This window comes from Mustela nivalis (genome assembly GCF_964662115.1).
Source record: "Mustela nivalis genome assembly, chromosome: 12".
In the NCBI taxonomy this organism is placed as follows: domain Eukaryota; kingdom Metazoa; phylum Chordata; class Mammalia; order Carnivora; family Mustelidae; genus Mustela; species Mustela nivalis.
The window spans coordinates 11,468,730-11,482,302 of record NC_139031.1 but is presented as its reverse complement, the minus strand read 5'-3'; the positions used below and the strand labels follow the sequence as shown (position 1 = coordinate 11,482,302).

Here is a 13,573-nt window from a genome sequence, read left to right as displayed (position 1 = left end):
TCTTCTAAGGTGTAACTGCCCTGATGTGCCAAGGGAGGATGTCTTGGGACAGGCAAATAGACACTAAAAGTAGATAAGTCAAGAGAAGACATCTCTAGTAAGGAATCTCTCTCCCCTCCTTTCTAGGTTGGCCCCAAAGTGGTACTTTCATGTTCATTTACCTTAAGGTGGCCTTAGTCTTCACGTTTCTAGAGTCTTTCACTTGGGAATGGAATAAGATTTAAGAGCAGTCAAAATCCTCACTTGTGAGGATTTCCCTATGGCCAGAAACTATATTCAAGCAGATTTTCTTGAGTGAATGCAAGTTAAAGAGGAGGTGAGAGTTATCACACAGAAGTGGACATAGCTTCCAAGGTCAAGAGCCAGAATGCTCAGGTTCAGACCCCAGCTCTGTCACTACCACAGGTGTTGCCCTGGGCAACATCCTCTCTGTGTTGCTGCACAACATGAGCAAACTGGGGATGACAATAACTGGATGTTTTAGTGTCATCAAGCAGGTTAAATGGAATGATAGACATGACTTACTGTATTCAGGACACAGAAGCATGGCAAGCACCCAGTAAGTGCTGATTGTTAGTAGTATCACAAACCCAGTCTTTGGCAGGAACTGCCTCCTTCTACCATTCTTCTATGGTCATTCATTACCAACCTCTATTGTCTAACCACACCCAATGTCCATGTTTCATAAAATGTCAATATCTACTCTGTTTCTGGGGTAGACTCTGAGTTCATCTGTCCCTGAGACATGAAAGGGGCTGGTTGAACAACGTTCTATGCCTTCTTCATTCTCTGAAACTGGGAGTTGCTCTTTTACAGTCGAAAGAATTCCCTGGGACTCATTGTTGCCTTGGACTACAAGAGACAGGCACGGGGCGAGCTGTACTGGGATGATGGTGTATCTAATGGTAGGCCTCCCGGGGGTCCCCTCCCTGGGGTTCTCAGTGAAAAGTATTCATTGCAGGCTGTCCAATATGGCACTAACTCTATTAACATCAGTGCTGATTTCTGCAAGCTTAGAACAAATTTATTCTGGAAGTTCGGTTAGCCAAGCACAATGCATTAAAATAGATCAGATGATCAACCTGTATGTTATTGACTACCAAAGCAACAGACATTATTGAGTTTAGTTTAATTAAATTATCTCTTCTTTGGGTGTCATTACCAATATCAAATAATACATTTTTGTTAATAGATTTGTAAAATGCTGCTTTGATTACTATTGAGGGGGAAATATCTAATTTGTATAGTATGCTTTTCCATTGTAAGATTCCCACAGAAGTAGCTGACATAAGCTTATGGTCTGTGATTATATAAAAACCCTGCCCTGCATTGAATTAGCATTTATTAAAATTTATTGGATTTTAATAAATTTATTTATATAATTTATTATATTATCTAATTTAATTATCTATTATATTAATTATCTATCTAATTATCTAAAATATAATAAAAATTTATTTATTTATTTATTTATTATTTATTATTGCCCTGTAGGCAGGGGATATGAAGATGAATAAGATGTAGGCATTGCCCCTGAGGAACTCCTGGTCCAGCAGGATAAACACAATGTGTATGTGGATGACTACAAATGCAAGTCACAATGTATTAAATGCCAGCAAAATGGTACCACAGAGAATCATGGGAGTTTGGAGGGACAAAGCAATTAGGGTTGGTTGAAGCAGTCCAGGAAACTTGGTGGAGGTTTGGCAAAAAGGGCAGAACCTGGATAAGCAGAGAAAAAGGAGAGAAAAGCGTGACCATGCAGCTCCTCTGCTTCCTATAATCATGGGTACTTCTCTCTCTCTTCTAGATGCTGAAAAGAAGTATATTCTATATGATTTTTCTGTCAGCTCTGTAAGTACTGTTTTTGAGGAACATGCAGTATATGTTCTTTTCTGTGATGGCTTTTTGAGTTTTTGGTTTGCTGCGATGCTTGGTCCTATGGAACAGGGATGGTACGCATGATGGCCCCAGAAAAGATTAGAGTTAAAAAGAGAGTTTTAAATCTATGTTAGATATATAAGCCTCTTAAGTCAGTATAACTCCAGTGAAGAACTTTTCTTTCTTCTAGAAAAAAAAAAAAAATCATTGTCTCTGAGCTTGATGAGTCCTGACTTCTGGGATGTGTCCTTGGCCAGAGGGAATGGGGTACAAGTATGTGTGAGATGTGGGCAGGGATGATGAGTGGTATGGGGCCTTTTTGAGGTTCTTCCATAATGGTCTTCCTTTCCAGCCCCCAAAACTTGGCATAGGTACTAAATGGTGGTTTTGAGAGGTTGGAAGATGGGTTTGAGAATTTGGATGGCCAGAAAGATACAGATCATTGCTTGCTCATCTCTCTCTCTCCCAAAGGCATCAAGAGGAAGAAAAGGCAATAATGCTATCAGAGGATATGAGAATTCTAATTTGGTTTTCTTTGAAGTCTGATTGTACATGTGTGAGATTTCTTTTGTGGATATCTCTTTCCTTTCTTTTAAGAAAAGAAGAATGAAGAATAAGAACAGATATTGTTTTATAAATTATCCTTTTTATTTTGAGATAATTATAGAGCCCCATGCAGTTATAAGGAATAATACAGAGAGTTCTGCTTGTCCCTTTTATCCAGGTTCCCCTCATGGGAACATCTTATCCTTTCAAGAATTTGATATAGATGGAATCATACAGCATGTAAGCTTGAAACTGACATTTTTTTCCCTCAGCAAAATTCTCTCAAAATTCATCCAAGGCATTGCATATTAAAAGTCTATTCCTTTTTGTTGCTGAGGACCATTCCAAGATATATATGTCTACCTTCTGTTTAACAATTCACTTAATAGGGGCGCTTGCGTGGCTCAGTGGGTTAAGCCGCTGCCTTTGGCTCAGGTCATGATCTCAGGGTCCTGGGATCGAGCCCCATATCAGGCTCTCTGCTCAGCAGGGAGCCTGCTTCCCTCTCTCTCTCTGCCTGCCTCTCCATCTACTTGTGATTTCTCTCTGTCAAATAAATAAATAAAATCTTTAAAAAAAAAAAACAAAAAAACAATTCACTTAATAAATGGTTATTTCCAGGCATGGCTATTACAAAAAAAGCTGCTATGAACACTCATGGACAGGTTACCATTTGTCTGAGATTGACACCCAACGGTGCAGTTGCTGGGTCTTACGGTGATCACATGTTTAGTTTTGTGAGGAACTGCCAAACTGGTTTTCAGAGTGGCCCTACCATTTTGCATTTCCACCAGCAATGTTCGAGCAACCCAGTTTCTCTGTATCATAACCAGCATATATGTTGTCATAATTTTTTTTTAATTTTAGTTCTTTTGATAAGGGTATAATGACCTGTTATTGTGGTTTCAATTTGTATTTCTTTATGTCTAATGATGTTGACCATCCTTTCATTTGCCATCTGTGTATATTTATATTCTCTTAGATTAAATGTCTGCCCAGTTCTTCTGCCTATTTTCTCATTGACTGGCTGATTTTTCTGTTCAGTTTTGAGAGATCTTTATATGTTCTAGAGAGGACTTCCTTTTTGGATATGTGGTGTGTAAATATTTCCTATCAGTCTGTAGGCATGTCTGTTCATTTTTTCACAAAGCAAAAGTTTTAAATTTTGATGTGTCTAACTTATCTTTTTTTTTCTTTTTTTTCCCTAACTTATCTTTTTAATTTCTTTTATGGATCATGCTTTATCGTGTCCACTGTAAGGACTTTTTCTATTTCTATTTCTATTTCTTGACTATTTTTCTCCTAAAATTTTAGTTGTACCTTTTACATTTAAGTCTGTGATCTGCTTTGAGTTAGTTTTTATAAACAATGTGAGATTGAGACACAGATTTTAGTTTTGGCCTCTGGATGGCCATCTCACCCAGCATCATTTGTTGAAAAGGCTCTCTTTTCTCTACTACATAACTTTTGAGCCTTTGCAAAAAAAATCACTTGGGCATGCTTGTGGGTTTCCTAATCTTTTTAAACATCAAAGTACCCATCCCCCCCTTTTTTTCTTCAGTCCACCTTGGTCAGAGCTCCACTTCATCACTTTTGAACTGTGATTCTCTGGGAAGGTTGTTTGCTTCCCCGGGGCTTCTGTCTTCCCAAGAATGGGCTCAGGCTCATAGCTTGCTGTTGGAATGGAACGAGATACTTAGCACCAAGCCCGGTACAGAGTAAACACTCATAAATTTTAGCTCCTATCCTCATCATCATTAAAAGGAAAAAGAAAGTATTTAGGTACTTCGTGTGTGTGTGTGTGTGTGTGTGTGTGTCTTCATCTTTGTGGGCCGATAGGTCTGTGTGTGTGCTGGTGTCTTTTTATTTAAGAGTACCCATCTTAATGCAGGCTGGTGCAGCCACTCTGGAAAACAACATGGAGGTTCCTCAAAAAGTTGAAAATGACCCAGCAATTGCACTATTGGGTATTTACCCTAAAGATATAAATGTAGTGATCCAAAGGGACACATCTATCTGAATGTTTATAGTAGCAGTGTCCACAATAGCCAACTATGGAAAGAACCTAGATGTCCATCAACAGATGAACAGATGAATGGATAAAGAAGATGTGATATATATATATATATATATATATATATATATATATATATGTATTATGTATATTATACATATATATATATATGTATATTATGTATATATATATATATAATGGAATACTGTGCAGCCATCAAAAGGAATGAAATCTTGCCATTTGCAACAACATGGATGGAACTAGAGGGTATTATTCTAAGTGAAATAAGTCTATCAGAGGAAGATAATTATCATATGATCTCTCTGATATGAGGAATTTGAGAGGCAGAGTAGGGGTTGTGGGGGGTAGGGAGGGAAAAAATGAAGCAAGATGGGATCAGGAAAGAGACAAACTATAAGAAACTCTTAATCTCACAAAACAAACTGAGGGTTGCTGAGGGATTGGGGGGGATAGGGTTAGGGTGGCTGGGTTATGGACATTGGGGGAGGTTATGGACATATGGGTTATGTTGAGTGCTTTGAAATGTGTAAGACTGATGATTCACAGACCTGTACCCCTGGGACAAATAATACATTATATGTTAATAAAAGTAATTAAAAAAAAAAAGAGAGTACCCATCTTGTCCACTTGGAAATTCTGTGATGTCAGGGACATGTTTTCTGAGTGATGGAATCAATCAGTAACCAGTGAGCCAAAACAAACCTGAAATGTTACTGAAAGATTGAAGGTTGAAAGAGTCTGGGTTAGCAGATTTCCTGGGGTTGATCACCAGGCACCAATTAGAACTTCAGAGATAAAGAACATACCTCAGATGTCAGAAAGAAAAATGTTGAGTGGTATGTGGTGATGTACCTAGTTTCTAAACAGATGTTTTTCTGTTTTTTTCTTTCTTTCCAGAATCGTCTACAGGCAAAGACTGTAAATAATAACTATACGGACCCTAACAACCTCATGTTTACAGATATCATAATCTTGGGAATGGACAAGAAACCTACTGATTTTACTGTCTTACATAGTAATTCTGCCACCTCCGTTTCAAATGTTGCCTACAATGTTTCATCAAAGGTGGGCGACTGTTCCATCTTGCAGGGCCCTTGTCAAAAGCCCGGGCCTACGATACTGATAGCCAGCTCTCCCTTGCTCTTTTCACTTTGGGCAGGTTCAGAGACAGCTAGCTTGCTGCAAAGTCTACCGTACCATAGGGCAGTTACAGGAGAAACTATGCGTGCTAAATATGGACTCCTGAGCTTTGTTTGCATTAGAACACTGAAGAAGACTGTGGGTGCTGGGACTCTGAGGCAAGGCAGTTCTTCTCTGGGCAGATTTAAAACTAGACCTGCTGATCCCAGAAGTGATATAGTGAAAATATGATTCAGTACATTGGCCTAGTTCTGGAGAGTATTTACACGTTTGTCCTCTCATTTAAGTTAAAGACTCTCTTTGAGAAACAATTGACACACTGCTTTTATACCATTACACTGAAGGAGAGTTGAACAAAACACGAGGGATAAACCAATTCTGCCCTTACTGAATGAGTCCCTTACAAGCTAATCTTTAACAAAAGGTTCCAACTGTTAGTTGACTGTTTCAAGTGCTGGGAAATTCACTATTTTTTAGGGCAGCCTCCTTCCATTTTGACAATGAAGATTACAAAAAATAAGAGCCTGGTTTCTGTACGAGGCAGAATGGGGTTCAAGCCCTAGTTCTGCTTTCTCCTAGCTATGAGATCATGGGCAAAGCATTAAACCTCTTTAACCCTCAGTTTTCTACTTTGTAAAATGAAGATAGCCATATTAGTTGCAGCATAGGATTACCTTCTACGATTGGTGGAGATGATGCATCTAAAGTGGTTATCACAGTGCTTGGCCCATATAAACGCTCCATAAAGTTTTAACTATTGTTATTACTGGCATCGTTATTACAGTATGTGAGCACCACACCCAGGGGGCAACAAGTCTTACAGAGAGCCCTGCTTGTGATCTGTAATCCTTAACATGATGAAAGCCCTTCCCATTCAACATTTCACAGTGACTCCATGAGGTGAGAAAGGTCAGGAATAAGCCAAGTTCATTTTCCTGATAGGAAGGTTGAAAGATGCAGAGGATAATAAATAATATTCCAAATATCCCATGATGAAGTGGTGTTGGACGAAGGGCTAGCTTCCCTTCCAGATCATCAGGGAAGGACATTGGCTGGGTGTCTCAGCCTCACCTTGTTTTTCATGCAGCCTCCTTTCTCCTTCCCCAGATGGTGAAGATCAGTGATCTCAAGGGACTGGCACTTGGTCAGAATTTCTCCATCGAATGGAAACTTCCAGTCAGTGACCTGGAGAAATTCAACTGCTACCCTGAGGATTCTAAGGTGTCTGAGGAGAGTTGCCGGCAGCGGGGGTGCCTTTGGGAGGTAATGATCAGGAACACACCACCACAGTGAGCAAAAAGTTGGAGAAACTTCCTGTGGATAATTAGACACTTAGAAAACACTTCCAAACTGTTGATGGGTTAAAGAGCGATCATCCTTCAGAAAGAAAATGACATGATGTCAACTGAAAAATTATTTTGTCAGCTCTGGGTGAGAGGAGACCCGTGTTTTCCTCAGATATCCTGAATCAGAAAACACTTACTGCCACTCTGGCTTTCCTCCAACCACAGCATTTAAAGCCCCACTTTTATTTTTAACACAGCAGCAATACATTGGGTATGCATTGTGTATTGAGTATTTTAAGTGAGGGTTTTTTTTTTTTTTCATCTATTAGAGAGTCCATGCAGAAGGTACGTTGGTAAGACTTTTTCTCTTCATTTGATATATAGAATGAAAGTCAGAGAGATTACCTCAAGGTCACAATGGCAGCAATGAGGACACCAGGAGTAGAACCCTGCCTGAGGATTCTAGTCTCCAGATCAGGCTTCCTGCTTACCCTTACCTGCCTACCCAGGAGAGGAAGCCAAAGAGCATGTGTTTTTTAAATGGATATATTCATTTGCTGGTACATTTGTCGTAACAAAGTGCCACAAACTAGGTGACTTAGAACAACAGAAATCTGTTATGTGAGCGTTCTGGGAGCTAGAAGTCTGAGATCAAGCTGTCAGCAGTGTTGGTTCCTTCTAAGGAAATGAAGGGAGACTCTGTCCCATGCTTTTCTCCCAGGTTCTGGTGGTTCTCTGGCACTCTTTGGTCTTGCTTCGTTTATAAAAACATTACCCCAGTCTCTGCCTTCATCCTCACATGGGCATCTCACTGAGTGCAGGTCTGTCTCTGTGTCTAAATTTCCCCTTTTAATAAGGACACTGGTCATATCGCATTAGACTGATCCTAATGATCTCATTGAATCTGATCATCTGTAAAGACTCTATTTCCAAATAAGGTCACTTTCACAGATACCAGGGTAAGACTTCACATCTTTGGGAGGAACATAATTAAAGCCATAATATTGGGCATGGTGTAAGAGACTTAGTTTGCGTGAACCAGCTTCTCTAGAAATCAGACCCTCGAAGTGTGATGCTAGAGGCTGATGGGGAATTTCTTCTCTTGTTCCAGAGCACAACTGTTCCTGACGTGCCCACCTGTTACTACGACACCATCCCTAGTTATGCCGCCAGTAACATTCAGTACCTGCCTACGGGCATCACCACAAAACTTGCCCACCTGGGGGCCCCTGAATCAACCCGAGCAGCCACTGCCTCTGGCTCTCTCTCTGCGACAATCAGCTTCCTCCAATTGAGCGTGATCTACCACACAGAGTACATGCTGCAGTTCAAGGTAATCTCCAAGGTGGTGCAGGTTTTGATTCTCAACACAGAGTTCTTACAGCTCCATGTGGATGAAAGTCATTGACACACTGTTGGTCCAAATCCATCATTTAATGGACAAAGGCACCATGGCCCAGAGAGGTACCAGTCCAGGATGTGATCTTGGACCCACCGGGATTGTGAATGTTCTGCACTGCCAAGCGCTCAGTCATTAAGTGTCCTTAAAGGATCCCTCCCTTAGCCCTGTGAAAAATGTGTCTGCTCCATGGGAAATTCACACGAGTGGCATTAACTCACTTCCAGTGTTAGAATTATTTCTATCACAGTGGCTCTTAACTTCAGAAAGCTCCAGAATCACCCACAATTCTTGTTAAATTAAAGTTCAGATGTTAAAGCTCAGATGGCTGGGCCTCTGCCCTAGAGTTCCCAGTCTGAGAGTCTGCATCCCTAACATGTTTCCACATGATTCTGATGCTGAGGTGGGTCAAGGGGCCACACTTTGAGACCCACAGCTCTGCTCTGAGGGAAGTACAATGTGAACCACATATATTTCCTAATAGCCACACTCCTAAGGATGTATTTGAAAAAAAATCAAATGTAATTCATTTTAATAAGATTTTATTTAACCAACATGCTGAAATATTATCTTACCATGTAATCCAAATACAGTTATTGAGCTATTTTAGAATCTATTTTTTAAAAAGATTTTATTTATTTATTTGATAGAGAGGGAACACAAGCAGGAGAGGGTGAAGCAGACTTCCTGTGGAGCAGGGAGGCGAATTCGGGGCTTGATCTCAGGACCGTAGGATCATGACCTGAGCCGATGGCAGACATTTAACAACTGAGCCACCTAGGCACCCCTAGAATCTTTTAATCATACTAACTCTTCAAAATTTGGTGTATAGTTTACACTTATAAGAAGTCTCAATTCAGATTAGCACCTTTCGAGCATTTAACGGCCATAAGTGTCTGGTGGGTCCACTGCTGGGTGAGTTAGAGACAAAGACTACAGCAGGTGGAGCTGCCTCTCAAGGTCATCTTTATGTTTACAACAAGGACATTTCAGGGAATGATTTTCAAAGCCGGTGACTCCCCAACAGGGGTAAGCCGGCTCCTTCTGTTAGGGTTTGGGAGGAATATCAGAAGGGGGTTTTAACATTATAATGAAGCTGAGGTAACTGTGCCTGCACTTTCTGATTCATCTACACAGACCTCTCCTCAAATGTTTCTTTTCCTGGTCCAGAAATCCCATAGTTAGTTTCTAAAAGATAAAGTTACAATTAGGCAGAAACTTCTAGGAGTTTCCTGAGTTCAGGAGATCAGCCTTGAATTCAGGGGAGTCATGGGGTCTCACCCCATGTCACCTTGGACAACTCAGCTCTAAGCATTGTTTTTCACAATATGTGGGATGAATCACTCTGGGGATCTTGTGAAAATAAAGATTCAGATTCAGAAAATGAAGGAGAGGGTGACCTGAGACTTTGCATTTCTGACGAGTCACCGGGGTCTGAGAAACACAATTTTAAGAAGCAGGACTATGGACCAAACTTGTCTTAAGCATCTGAAAGCACAAACAGTAAGATCTGAGTACATATAAAAACTCAGTTCTCTAATTTCTGACATACACATACATGCCCAAACATAATCTTACATTATTATGTGCCCATACATATTCATGTGCTCATAAACACACACACACACACACACACACACAAACACACATTCTATCTGTGAAATTCTATATACTGAATTCATAAATTCTTTAGAGGAAGTGCCCTCCCTGCTTATGAATAGGTGTTTCTGAGGCATTTGGGAGTTCGGGATCCATATTGGGCATTGTAGGTAGCAAATCACATCCATTTGCTTTGGGATATTTGATGCCTCCCAATGTGATTCAAACTGGCCAGAAAACATGGGAACTGAATGATATGAAGCGGCAAGAGAGAGTTTAGGTCGAAGATTATACCATAGAAAGTTTCCTTCTCTCTTCTTGTTAGATCTTTGATTCCACGAACAAAAGGTACGAGGTCCCCGTGCCTCTGAACACCCCTCCCTCTCCAGTTGGCTCCGCTGAAGACCGTCTGTATGACGTCAAGATTCAAAACAATCCTTTTGGGATCCAGATTCGAAGAAAAAGCTCTGGCACTGTGATGTAAGCACTATTTATTTGGTTCTCATTAAAGTGGTTCTGGGCCTAATTATGATAGTTCTAATTAATGCACATAAAGTATTAATCTCAGAGAACAATGTAAGTATGTGTATGTGTGTGTTAAACAGGGAGTAGATCTGTTACTCCATTTTCTCCTAGTCACTAACTCAACAAGAAAAATTAATCAAAGGCTTAAAATAAGTGTTGCTCGATTCAGAAAAAAGAAAAATGCATGTACTACTCATTGTTCTTGTTGAGTAGAACAGAAAACTCTTTTTAGTAAGCATGACCAAGGATAGAAATCAGCTCTATGTAGCCTCATGACAAAATAACAGAAGACTTGGGAGAGAGGGAAAGTTTTCTAAGGAAAGAGAAACAGCTTCTTACAATCTTTGCTTTTATCAGCGCTGTAGACTTACAGTCTTTTCCCAATGTTAAATGTTAAAAGAGCTGTCATTTCTCATCCCTTGTCTTGCTGCTAAATGGAATGAAGTGAAGGATTTTGCCTTGGGCTGAAGTTCCCTTTCCAAGTAAAAACCATCACCTCTGTGCGCACATGTAAACAGCCTTTGTCTCTCTTTGACTGAGTGTCTAACTTTGGTCAGTTGCCTTCTTTGCTAAGAAGTCCTTTGACCAATCTAGAGAACTCATGCAAAGAGCTTCCCCCTTTTCTTTTGGGAAACGTGATTAGACCTTGCTTATTGATTCATACATGTATTCAAACCGGTTCTCCAATGATCACTGGGATAAAGAGATGAGTGAGACATAGTCGACGCCTTCAGGGAGCCCATGGCCCAGAAAAGGAGTTCTCAGACTGGTAGACCACAGAATAAAAAGGCAAATGCAGAACATTGGCAGTGAGTCATGGCCTTTGTTATGAGCTATGTCGTTTCACAGTATTTGAGTCTGCTTCCAGCTGTGCATTCTTTAGAAGGCTTCAGAAGCCACTAGAATTCCCAAACAGGCCCCCTGCTTACTCTGCCCATGATCAGGGCAATGTGGACATATGCTTTTGTGTTACAGTTGGGATTCTCAGCTGCCTGGCTTCACCTTCAACGACATGTTCCTCTCCATTTCTACTCGCCTCCCCTCTCAGTACATCTATGGCTTTGGGGAGACGGAGCACACAGCTTTCAGAAGAAATATGAGCTGGACCACGTGGGGAATGTTTGCTCGTGATGAGCCCCCAGCAGTAAGCACAAAAGAAAAAGACTATCGATCAGTTTCTCTCCGTATAAATTTATCTTAATCCATATGTACGTGTAGAGTGCCGATTAATGAGCTTCACCCTGTGCTGACAAATTCTGTTCTCAGACAAAATAGGCCACAGGTTATGCTCCTTCTGTCCCTAACACATGTTTTTCCTGTGGACTCTGGATTTTACTTTGTAAACTTTTCTTTAGTATATTCTATGTGTCAGGTACATGTCTTATTTAAAAAATGCTGTCCATTTTATATATAATTTTATATATAATTTTATATATATATTATATATTTATATATAATTTATATATATATTATATATATAATATATATATAATTTATATATATATAATATATATTTTACATGTATTATATATGTATGTATTATATATGTATATATATTATATGTATATTATATGTACATATATAATATATGTATAATATAATGCATATTATATATGTATTATATATGTATATACATATATGTGTAATATGTATATATAATATACATATAATTGGAGCTATACATCCCCTAGATAGGAAATCTGCCCTAAAATGTACTCTTTACTTTCTCTCTTCCTTTCATGCCCTCCTTCCCTGGAAGGTTTTTTCTTATGCTGTGGAATAGGTGGATTTGCAGGTTCCCCAAACATAATCTTAATCTCAACATCTTGTATCGCTCTGTGAAAGGAAGTTAAACTGTCACAGTAAAAGGTCTTGCAATTTAGTCAAAATTTTACCACTAACACCGGTATGTATATATACATACATATATATGTATATATATATAATATATATTATAATATAATACATATATAATATTATATGTATTATATTATAATACATTACCATGTTCTTATCACATATTATATATGTATTATATATGTATATACATATATGTGTAACATGTATATATTATATGTATATATAAATATATATGAATTTTATAAATATATTTATGTATATTTATATAAACATATAGATATTATTAAATATAAATAAATATTAAATAAAATATAATATTATATTATAAAATAAAATATTAAATAAAAATATAAATATTATTAAATATATTTATATATTTATAAATATAGATATATAAATATATATTTATATATACATATAATATATAATATATATACATATATAATATGTGTATAATATAATACATATTACATATGTATTATACATGTATATACATATGTGTAATATATACATATATATACATGTATATATACATATAATATATACATATTACACATATATGTATATAATATATGTAATATAATTATATTAATATAATCTGTGCTATGAGAGAATTATGTAGTAATAAATGAGGAGGGCATGGAGGGGGAGGGCACTTGATTTTTTTGTTTGCGGTGGAAAGAAAGGTTTCATAAAGAACATGACATTGTGGTGAATCTTCAATATTGAATAGGAGCTTGCTATTTGTGTTATGATGTAGAAACAACTTTTTGGATATTTCTGTTTTTGATTACTGCCTACTGTTCCCCACAACTCTCCCAGTACAAGAAGAATTCCTATGGCGTCCACCCCTACTACATGGCACTGGAGGAGGATGGAAGTGCCCATGGGGTGCTCCTGCTAAACAGCAATGCCATGGGTAAGACAGAGGCACGTTTCCTGCACATAACCAGCTGTGGCTACTTTCCTGAGATCTGGAATACCAGTAGAAATAGAGAGATTCAAGGGCAAGTCCGTCCTTCCTTCCTTCATTCCTTCCTTTCTTCCTTCCTTCCTTCCAGATTTTTGAAGAGCTTTAGGCCAGGTGTTAGCAGTAAAATTTTGACTAAATTGCAAGACCTTTTACTGTGACAGTTTAACTTCCTTTCACAGAGCGATACAAGATGTTGAGATTAAGATTATGTTTGAGGACCTGAAAATCCACCTATTCCACAGCATAAGAGAAAGCCTTCCAGGGAAGGAGGGCATGAAAGGAAGAGAGAAAGTAAAGAGTACATTTTAGGGCCGATTTCCTATGTAGGG

General features: G+C 38.6%; 1 protein-coding gene across 1 annotated transcript in view; it reads left to right on the top strand.

Moving 5' to 3' along the window:
- Nucleotides 1-13,573, top strand: part of MGAM2 (maltase-glucoamylase 2 (putative)) — a 94,038-nt gene that overhangs the window by 43,160 nt on the left and 37,305 nt on the right. Inside the window, exons 22-29 of the mRNA XM_082691721.1 lie at nt 817-905; nt 1,811-1,854; nt 5,360-5,527; nt 6,710-6,865; nt 8,000-8,221; nt 10,212-10,366; nt 11,387-11,555; nt 13,094-13,190. Of these exons, the coding sequence (XP_082547847.1) occupies nt 817-905; nt 1,811-1,854; nt 5,360-5,527; nt 6,710-6,865; nt 8,000-8,221; nt 10,212-10,366; nt 11,387-11,555; nt 13,094-13,190 (1,100 nt within the window). The remainder of the gene's footprint in view (nt 1-816; nt 906-1,810; nt 1,855-5,359; nt 5,528-6,709; nt 6,866-7,999; nt 8,222-10,211; nt 10,367-11,386; nt 11,556-13,093; nt 13,191-13,573) is intronic.